At 50.3% G+C, this 10,784-nt stretch overlaps 1 protein-coding gene across 4 annotated transcripts in view; it reads left to right on the top strand.

Annotated features, from left to right (window-relative positions):
• Positions 1 to 605: 605 nt before the first annotated feature.
• The window catches only part of IRS2 (insulin receptor substrate 2), a 28,869-nt gene continuing 18,690 nt past the window's right edge, over positions 606 to 10,784 (top strand). The window contains exons 1-2 of one of the 4 annotated variants that reach the window (XR_005953643.1): positions 606 to 4,431; positions 6,404 to 6,729. Coding sequence is in view for 3 of the 4 variants with exons in the window: in XM_041417951.1 (XP_041273885.1) it covers positions 927 to 4,431; positions 6,404 to 6,525 (3,627 nt within the window). In the remaining variant the exon portion in view is untranslated. Of the gene's footprint in view, positions 4,432 to 5,678; positions 9,608 to 10,784 lie in introns of those variants that run through there. The other 3 variants (XM_041417952.1, XM_041417951.1, XM_041417953.1) reach the window with 3 other exon arrangements.

The raw sequence follows: 10,784 nt of genomic DNA, 5'->3' as shown, positions 1-10,784 counted from the left end.
GCTGTGACACACCGGGCGGAGGAGCGCGGAGCCGCCGCGCGTGTGCGGGCACGGCTGACGCACACGGGCGTGTGTGCGGGGGCGTGCGGGGGGCGCCCGGCGCTCACGCACGGCAGCAAGCTCCGCCCGGCGCGTCCGCAGCACCTGATATGGCTACGGCGAGCTCCGCCGGCGCCCCGCCGTGTCCCCAGAGATGGCGAGGGCCGGCACCGGGGCTCGCCGGATGTGCCGGATCTCCCCGCCGTGCCCGCGCTCCCGGCACGTTCCGCGCTGTGTGCGCTGAGAGCAGGGGCGACAGCGACGGGCTGCGCTGCGCCCGAGAGGGGCCGGAGGCTGGGGGCGGGAACGCGGAGGGGCGGGAAGGGGGCGGGGGGGCGAGGCTCCCGCCGTCCAACGGCGTAGCGCCGCCTCGCTGCCGAGAGCCCGCCCCGCCTTCCCATTGAGGGCCGCAGCCGTCCTTCGCGCTGCCCGGCGGCCAATGCGGGGCGGTGCCGGCGGCGGCGGCGCTCCGCCCCGTCTCGGTGTGTGAGCGCCTCGGTGAGGCGGCGGTCACGTGTTGTTTTGCTCTTTAGTTGGGGCACTCGGTGCGCGATGTGTTACTTACGGCGAAACTCCCGCCGGCGCCGGCAGCACCAGCAGCGGCGGTCGGGGAGCCTTGGCGGCGTCGCCGGTACTCGAGCCGGGGAGGACGCCGGGCGGCCGCCAGCAGCACCCGCTGCCTAGAGGTGACAGCGGAGGATCCCGCTGCGGCTCGGAGCACTGATCTCTTCTACGAAGGAATAACTTTATTTTACCTGCTCCCCTCCGTCCTTCCTTTTTTCTTTCTTTTTTTTTTTTTTTTCGCCGCGGCGCTCGGGCTCCGGATCCGCGCAGCGTCGGCCAAGCAGCGAGAGGAGCCGGGCGGCGCTCCCGACGCCGGGCTGGGGATGGCGAGCCCTGCTGTGCTGGGGCTGCTGCCCCCCCTGAGCTCCCCGCCCGGCCCCAACCTGAACAACAACAACAACAACAACCAGGGCGTCAGGAAGTGCGGGTACCTGCGCAAGCAGAAGCACGGCCACAAGCGCTTCTTCGTGCTGCGGGGCCCGGGCGGCGGCGGGGAGGAGGCGGGGGGCGCCCGGCTGGAGTACTATGAGAGCGAGAAGAAATGGAGGAACAAGTCTGGGGCGCCCAAGCGGGTGATTGCCCTGGACTCCTGCCTCAACATCAACAAGCGGGCGGACGCCAAGCACAAGTACCTCATCGCCCTCTACACCAAGGACGAGTACTTTGCTGTCGCGGCCGAGAACGAGCAGGAGCAGGAGGGCTGGTACAGGGCTCTCACCGACCTGCTCAACGAGGGCAAGGCGGCCTGCCAGGGGTCCCCCTACCGCCACCTCGCCTCCCCCTTCTCCGCCTCCTGCGGCGCGGCCGCCGCCTCCCTGGCCGCGGCCGGCGAAGACCTTAACTACGGGCTGATCGCGCCGGCCACCGCTGCCTATCGAGAGGTCTGGCAGGTGACGCTGAAGCCCAAGGGCTTGGGTCAGAGTAAGAACCTCACCGGCGTCCACCGGCTCTGCCTCTCGGCCCGCACCATTGGGTTCGTGCGCCTCAATTGCGAGCTGCCCTCGGTCACGCTGCAGCTGATGAACATCCGCCGCTGCGGCCACTCCGACAGCTTCTTCTTCATCGAGGTGGGGCGCTCGGCCGCTACCGGCCCCGGCGAGCTCTGGATGCAAGCGGACGACTCGGTGGTGGCCCAGAACATCCACGAGACCATCCTGGAGGCCATGAAGGCGCTGAAGGAGCTGTCCGAGTTCCGGCCCCGCAGCAAGAGCCAATCCTCCTCCTCCTCTTCCTCTGGGGGGGCCGGCGGGCCCGGCGGCAGCGGCGCCTCCGCCACTCATCCCATCACCGTGCCCGGTCGCCGGCACCACCACCTGGTCAACCTGCCTCCCAGCCAGACCGGCCTCCTCCGCCGTTCCCGCACCGACAGCCTCGCCGCCGGAGCCAGCACCAAGTGCACGCCGTGCCGGGTGAGAACGGCCAGCGAGGGAGACGGCTGCCGGGTGGGCTCTGCGGCCGGCAGCCCTATGAGCCCGGGCCCTGTGCGGACCCCCCTGAGCCGCTCGCACACGCTCAGCGGCGGCGGGGGGCGGCAGGCAGGGAAGCTGCTCCCGGTGCTGGCCGGCGGCGGCGGGCTGCAGAGCAGCCGTTCCATGTCCATGCCCGCCTCCCACTCGCCCCCCTCCGCCACCAGCCCCATCAGCCTCTCCTCCAGTAGCGGCCTCGGCTCCGAGCCTGCCCATCCGCATCACCCGCAGCGCCCGTCCAGCGGCAGCGCCTCCGTGTCCGGCTCCCCCAGCGACGCCGGTTTTATGTCCTTCGACGAGTACGGCTCCAGCCCAGGCGGTGACCTCCGGCCTTTCTCCTCCTCTTCCACTGCCAGCAACCGCAGCAACACCCCCGAGTCGGTGGCCGAGACCCCCCCAGTGCGGGACCCGGGGGGCGGCACCGACCTCTACGGTTACATGGCGATGGAGCGTCCTCCGAGTGGCCGCCTCTGCTACCGGCCCTGCCCCGACGCTGCCGGCGACAGGTGCCATCGGAAGCGGACCTACTCCCTGACCACGCCGTGCCGGCAGCGACCCGCCGCGCCGCAGGTTTCCTCCGCCTCCCTCGACGAGTACACGCTGATGCGCGCCACCTTCGCCGGCAGCGCCGGCCGCCTCTTCTCCTCCTGCCAAGCCGGGGCTTCTCCCAAAGTGACCTACACCCCCTACCCGGAGGACTACGGGGACATCGAGATCGGTTCTCACCGCAGCTCCGGCAGCAGCAGCACCAATCTGGGCCCGCCGGCAGTGGGGGGAGCAGGGGGAGATGATGACGGCTACATGCCCATGACCCCCGGTGTGGCCGCAGCCTTAGGGCAGGGAAGCCGGGGCAGCGATGATTACATGCCCATGAGCCCCACGAGCGTGTCTGCCCCCAAGCAGATCCTGCAGCCCCGGGCAGGGGTGGGTAGCGGGTCCCCGGGGAACGGGAGCAGCTACAAGACCAGTTCGCCTGGGGAGAGCTCCCCTGACGATAGCGGGTACATGCGGATGTGGTGCGGCTCCAAGTTGTCCGTGGAGAGCTCAGATGGAAGGCTGAGTAACGGCGACTATATCAATATGTCCCCTCGGGACCCCCAGAATGGGCCCCAGGCTCCCTCCCTCACCCCCCCAGACTTTTTTTTTGCCCCTTCAGGGCATGGGTCGATTGAGCCCCCAAAGCCCAGCTGCTATTCATACAGCTCCTTACCCCGCTCCTACAAGAGCCAGGGCTTGGCAAAGGACAGCGACCAGTATGTCTTCATGAACTCCCCGGGCAGGATGATCCCGGAGGAGGCGGTGTGTGGAGCGAGCCCGTTGCCTGCGGGCACCTTCGCCCCCTCCAGCCACACGGTGCCTTCGCCCCTGCGGCACAGCCGGACCGAGAGCTTCCTTAGCCAGCGGTGCCAGCGGGTGGCCCGGCCCAGCCGCCTCTCTTTGGAGACCTTGCGGACGGTGCTGCCCAGCATGAATGAGCACCCTCTGCCGCCTGAGCCCAAGAGCCCTGGTGAATACATCAACATTGACTTTGGGGATGCTGCCGTCTATTCTCCCCCCTCGCTGCCTGCTGACAGCCCAGCCTCCTCCCTGGGCTCAGGCACAGGGCAGAGGCGCTCCCCTCTCTCTGACTATATGAACATTGACTTTGGGTCACAGTCGCCTTCCCAGTCGGGCACGGTCTCAGTGGGCTCCTTGGAAGCTCTCTCTCCGGGTTCCTCCTCCAGCACCAGCCAGCCCAATGGGCGCTACCTGAAGGCAGCTGTGGGGATGGCTTGTTCGTCCAGCCCATCGGATGGTGGTGATTATACCGAGATGACCTTTGGCATGGCCACTACCCCACCTCAACCCATTGTTCAGAAACCAGAAAGTGCCCGGGTCACCAGCCCCACATCTGGCTTGAAGAGGCTCACCCTCTCTGGGGTGGAGGCTTTCATTCTCTCCAGCCCTCCCCCAGACCCGAATCGGGGGGCCAAAGTAATCCGGGCAGATCCCCAGGGGCGGAGGAGGCACAGCTCAGAAACTTTCTCCTCCACCACCACTGTGACCCCAGTGTCCCCCTCCTTCGCACACAACCCCAAACGACACAACTCGGCCTCGGTGGAGAATGTGTCCCTCAGGAAAAGTGAAGGCCTGGAGGAGGAGCAGGGTAGCAGTCCCATGTGCCGGGAGACCTCGGCTGGCTTCCAGAATGGCCTCAACTACATCGCCATTGATGTGGTGGATGGGTCCTTTGCAAACTGTGACAAATCCAGGTTGAAAGCTAGGCACCTCCTGAATGGGGGCATCAATGGAGTAGAGATGAGCACCTATGCCAGCATAGACTTTCTGTCTCACAACCTGAAAGAAGCCAGTGCTGTGAAAGGTGAGTAGCTACATCTGACAGTGCCTGCTGTGTGTGTTTGTGCTGTGTTTACCATCACAAGATTGCGTGTTGTTGTGTAGAGCACTATCCCTTTTAGCTTCCTTAAAAATCACTTCTATCCCTTTTTACATGTCCTGCAACAAGCAGTCTGGGAGGAACTTGGTGGCTCTTTGTATGAGGAAAAAGGTTTAATTTTGGAATATTTATTCATGTTTCAATACTACTGTGCTGTTATTATGTGTTTATGCTTCTGGGTGCCCCACGAGAAGCTGCTGTTTACACAGTTTCTATGTTTGGGCTGCGTACAGAGTTTTCTTAAGTAAGATTTTGGAAAGTGTTTGCAAAATGTGACCTAAATAGTTTATGTTAATGCAACTTCTAAATACTATTTAAAAATGTAAAATGATTGAGTTAAAACCAGCATTATTTGACTGAGGACATCAGATTACAGAAATAATCCTTGGCTCTTTAGCTGAGAAGGTCTGTAATATCAAATTGAGAAAGATAAATTTAATATCATGGTTTTGAAATACCTTATCTCTTGCAAAAGTTTAACAGTAAATCATAGTGAGCATGGAATGTGAATTTTAAAAATGGTATTTCTTTCCAGAAGTCACTATATGCTTGAGCTGTTGTATGCTGTATCATATATTTCACTTAAGGGCCCAGCCTGTATTGGTGTGTAACAATGTGCCCAGTTGATGGCTCATGGATTGCAAATGTTGGGTGTCAAACTGAAGAAATCTGAAACTTAGGGTTAGAGAGAATTTCGAATTTCAGTATGCAGCTGTTCCTTTAATTAGGTGCTGGTTATGCTGAGAAAAAAAGGGAAAGCAACAAATACCCTTCCTTCCTCCCCACAACAGCACTCCACCTTCTGTCAGTGAGTGAGGGATTGTACAGAACTGGGGGCTGGCTGAGGAGCGTGCAGAGCAGCCAGTCTGTCAAGGAGGAAAAGTTAATAATGAGACACTTGTAAGGGTTCTCTTGGCTCTTGGATTTATGCAAGACATGGTAGTCAAACCCTTGTGCATAGATAGCTGTAATATGTGTTTATGGGTATAGCTGGGTGAAATTACAAGCCATGTAGTAGCTGCTTGGAGGAGAGCTGCTTCTCTGTGCTGGTAGAGGCATCGATAACAAGTAAGCAGCAAAAGCTTGTAAGAGCCACTTGCAGGGGTTTTTTTCCTTGTGTTTCCTTAGTAGCTAGTTGATTTTGAAGAAGAAAATATTTTCTCTTTTGATAGGAAGTACAGGAAGATGGAAAAGATGAGAGATCCCACCGTTTGCAGAGCAAGCTTTGAACCTAATTAAGACGAGAGGATTGTTGAATGCAATATCAGAGTTTGAAAAGATGAAGGCTTATTCTGAATGACTGGAAGGGTTGAGGGCCGAGCCTTATTTGTCTCTTGCGTTTAGTTTTGCGGGGGTCGCTTTCGGGATCCTCGCGGCTCGCCCGGGCCCGGTGCGGATGCTGCAGCCCCCGCTCTCCTTGCCCGGCCTGGGATGGCGGTCCCGGGCGCCAGCAGGCGATCACGCCCCTTGCTTTGCAAACGGATTTTTCGCAGAAACGAGGAGCTTGTCTTGAGCCACCTACAGCCCCGATTGCAAATGAAGCCCGGTGTTGGGAAAGAGCTATTTCCACAGCATTCCCCAAACTGCTGACCCTGAGGGGGGTGGGGGCGGGCCCGGCTGCCGGGAAAACCCGGCGCGGGAGCGCGGCCGCAGCAGGAGGCACGCGGGAATGGGAGCGGCGGGCGGTCAGATCAGGAGAGGGAAACGACCGCTGTCCTTCCCATCCTGTAAACAAAAGGATAATGCCGAGAACGCAGCCGTGTTAATGCGGTACGCGGCTTACGGCGGAGAGGGCTCAGTGCTGCTGCTGCGTGTGTTTGTCCAAGGACGGTTATAGGCTTGTCTTTATTTTGATATTTAATCTGCATGTGTGTTTGTTTTTCCTCTTTCCCGTAAGCTTCTAAACGCAGATCACATGGAGGAGTGGTGCGGGGAGGCTCGTTGGGATTGACCCTATCTGTAGGAGGTGGGCTGTCTTCTCCAGCACCTCGCTTCCGTGAGAAGGGTGCCAGCCTGTAGGGTGCACTCAGAGGTACGGGATGCAGGGATGGATGGATGGAACCAGAGTCAGGTCAAGGTAGTAAGGAAGAACCTCACACCACCAGCATCCGACAGTGGGTTGGGTACCAGAAACGGGGCCTCAGGTTAATTGCACTTGTGGCAGCAATCTGGCAAAGTCACAGTGTGGGGAAGGAGAAATACATCATGAAGGACTTCATTGGTGTAAGTTTAATCAAATAATAAACTTTTGCAAAATGCCTAGTTTCCCTTTTGGTTTTCATTGGGATTTCACACTGAAGTTTGTTTATGCAAGGTCTTCTGCCAGTGCTTAAAAAGGTCACCCAGAATTTTGCTAATGTATTTGAGTTTCAAGCATTGCGATTAGTGAATACTAAGAATTTTATGTTTTACTGAGAAACATTCTGTTTAAAGAAAACTGTCTTTTGCGCATAGAAAAGATTACTTCAACAGTAGTAATTTGGGTAGATTTGAGAAAATATAATTCTGTAAAAGATATTGATTTGTGCAAGAGAGAGCTTATATAATCAGCATTGTTTGTTTAGTTTGCACTTTTGTCAAACTTTGTTTTTAACTACATTAGAAAAGTGAGAAGTTTTACTTCAAGAGTGGCTTGCAGTCATTTTGAAATGATGGAGATTCCATTTCTGTTTAATACTTAGAACAGGAGACTCTTGAGATACAGAGTATACAAACAAGCTCCTTGTAATTACCTTCTCAGAAAATTAATATTTTTATTTGTGCAAAGCACATGTAAAAAACCATGCACTGAGTTATTTAAAGATTTTGATTTGTGCAAAATACATGTTAAAAATCAGTTTGACTGCTTCCTTAAGGTCTGTAGCAGTAGTTATATTTTCATGTGGATAAATGCTTTAAGGAAAATTATTTGTATAATTTAAGGGTGGCTGGCTTCCATGTGTAGTGTATTTCTCTGCTATCAGTAACTTGTCTCTGCTGTAGGGAGTGCTTTGCTTTTGGAAATCTCTGTCCATATTACCCTGTCATGGCAAGAACAAGGAGTGCATCCGCAGCTGCTGTCAAAACAGAACAGTTAAAATGTTGCTTGAAATTATCGCTTCATTTGGTTCTACTGTGTTCTAAAAATGTGCAAATATTTAGGAGCTGGAGAAACACTTGCCTTCATCTGATATGTAAATAAAATAATACTGTTATTGGTGGGTTAAAACCTGTTACTTGCTAATAACTAGCCTTTGTTCTTAAACTGTGATTGTTTTTTTTTGCTTAGAAACATGGACTGTGAATGGATTTCATTATTTATGGAGATGTTTACACTCATTTTTCTCTTAAAGTGTGAATTATATATTCCAGTATATTTATGACAGATTACAGTCAACAGTGATGTGATTTTTTTATGGTGGATCTTAGTTCTGAAGTCAAAGTTGAAGTCAGATAGGAGTTTTGTTTCTGTCTCATTGGGGTTAAGATTTTACTCTTTGTGTGTAACCCTGGAATTCTTAATTAAGATTACCATTAAATTTAGTGGGTGTATAATAGGGAGTTTTCCTTAATCTAAATCACCAGAGTGGGTTATCTTTAGTTTTGTTTTCTTTTCCATTCACAGAGTGCTCTGTAGTTTCAACTTGTAGATAGTTTGCCTACTTTTCTAAAATTGAACAGATACTATATGTAATAATGCAAAAAACCTTGAGGGCTATTTCCCTCCTGTGTCAATTTCTTTTGCCTTGATTTGTTTGAAGAAGTCATAATTTGTAATGCATCTGCTTTAAATCTTAATAAGGTGATTTTTGAAATAATGATCATCCCCTTGCACCTGCCTTGTCAATTAGCTTTTAGTTTTGTGAGGATTTTATGGTTGCACCTAAATAAAAAAGACTATCTTAAGAAATCTCTTTCTCTGTCTTTCTAATGGCATTTTAGATTGTGGAACACATAAACTTTGTTTCCTTTTTCTCTGGGATTACTTTACACAATAAATTGCATTATTAAGTTGGTTTTTTTGACCTCCTCTTCATATGCCAACTGCCAAAAGTTTTGGTTCTCAGAGCAACATGAGAACGTTTGTCTCTAACAAAATTAATGCTCATTTTAAAATGACTTCTTGAAAGTATTAAAAGAACTATATGCTATGTTAGAAATCTATACATCTTTTAAAGTCTTTTTTGAATAAATCCATTGTAGTAGTTTCTCTCACTGCTAAGTTCTTCAAGAACATCGAACTAACAGCAGAAAGAACTGAGCTACTTTTAGTAACTTATATAGCTTGAGTTTTTAACTCACAGTTAGAATTAAAAATTTGAGGTGTTCTTTTAAACATCTCAAAATTGACTTACTGTCTTTCAGATGTCACTTTACAGGTGACCAAACCAAAATGGTTGGATCTGAACCTATCAGTCACTCATGAAACACAAAATGTAAACCAAAATTATCTAGGATTAAATGAAACTTTTCATATTTTAAATTATGTTGATTATATGGCTGCCAGCTTGTTACAAGCAGATAGAATATCAAGACATCTATTAGACTTTTTTTTGCTTTGTATTTTAAATTATGTTTAGCTGTGCTGCTCATAGGAAGAATGTCATGGTTACTTGCAGTCATTTAAGATAAATTGTTATAGACCAAATTGAATGGTGGGTTTGTTCTAAAATGAACCAGTACAGTCATTGCTCAAGGCAGAGGAAATGCTTAGGTTGATGATTGCTTCTGATTACTTGATTTCTTTCAAGATAGCTACAGAGACTAACGTTCGTTTGTAAGTAAGAAGAATAAAGGGGTGTTTGAGCAGAAGGAGTATTAGGGCATGTTTTATATGGTGGGGTTGGTTTGGTTTTGGTTTTTTTTTTTGTTTTTTTTTTTAAAGAGAGACTAACATGGGTTTCTTTGCACTTGATTTACTCTTATTTTTAAATAGTGTTAATTACACTGGAATGCTGAAGTGGTTTATAAGCTGAAACACAGCAAGCATCCACTGAAAATTTAGGCAGTTACTGTATGGAATCTAACTTCCCTCCCTATTCAGCAGTTAAAAGGCAGCATAATTACATCCAGGTATTTTCTGTCTCTTAAGTTTTTCTCTAAAAGTACCATTAATGTGTTTCTTTTCAAAGTAATAAACATCTAAAAAAATGGTTGTATCTGTGGCTTTTTTCTTCTGAATTTGTTGAAATATAGTATACTTTTTATACTGGTTGTCCATATCTTTTTTTTTTTTTCTTTCTCTCTGTGTTCATTGTGTTAGTCATGATACAGCAAATTTTGTGGAAGTTTTAACATTAAGGTGATACACGATGTGTCGTAGCAATTTACAGTGTGTATGTTGACTGATGTGTTAAATTAGGATGTGTAATTTTGAAAGTTTCACAACTTGGGTTTGTTTTTTTTTTTGTAGTTTCTTACAGTATTTGCTTTGAAGTGATCTGTGTATTCATGGAAATCAGTATTATCCCTTGAGTTCTCAGAAGATGGTGTAGTGACCTCCAAAGTTCATATATGTTTTCTTTGTGTCTGTTGTCTAGCATGTAGTTATTTTTAAAGTTTTGTGTGTGTGTATGTAGGGGGTCAAGAGTGGCAGCTTTGAAAAGCCAAGTTCAGCTCAATAGTCCCGTTGTTGCTGGTTGTTGAAAACGCTGGCTGTCCTGCAGCAGAGTTTTGAAAGGAAAACTTGTTTGTTTGTTTGTTTTGTTGTTATTGGTTTTTTCTTTTTTGCACTTGTGTTTGTGTCAACTGCCTTTAGCTATCTAGCATGTGTGCTTCTTGGATTAGTCAGTGTGCCAGGGCTCTGGAGGACCAGCAGCAGTAAGCAGAACCAGAAAAGGTTGTCTTTTAAATGCGAGTTATAAAGTAGCATGCATTTTCCCCTTCATCTCTGTCAGCTTTGGAGGAAGCCAGGATTACTGGTTTAGATTGTATTTGCAGTTTCCATGCCAACACATGTAGAGTAGTGAATCCCTTAGTTGTCGGGCTGTGTCTGTAGCTAACTCAAGCTTTTAAAACTTGGGTATTACAAGCCTGATGCAAACCATAGAAAAATCCATGCAAAAGTTGCTTACATCTTTACAGAGGGTCACTTGAAATATTTCTTGGTGTGCTAAAGTGCTAACACCTCTAGTAACATTTGAGACTGGCTCAAAGACAGCAGTAGGTTTTAATGTCTGTATAGCCAGTTAAACAGTGATGAGTAACTTTCCTGAAGAATAGGTGAGTGCCTGCTTATTTACGTGGAGTTATGCTATTGCTTGGTAGCTCAGGTGACAAATTGGACAGTAAATTGGCAA

The sequence above is a fragment of the Onychostruthus taczanowskii genome, unplaced genomic scaffold (genome assembly GCF_017590055.1).
Source record: "Onychostruthus taczanowskii isolate IOZ18803 unplaced genomic scaffold, ASM1759005v1 scaffold58, whole genome shotgun sequence".
In the NCBI taxonomy this organism is placed as follows: Eukaryota; Metazoa; Chordata; class Aves; order Passeriformes; family Passeridae; genus Onychostruthus; species Onychostruthus taczanowskii.
This window is presented reverse-complemented; position numbering and strand designations above follow the sequence as displayed.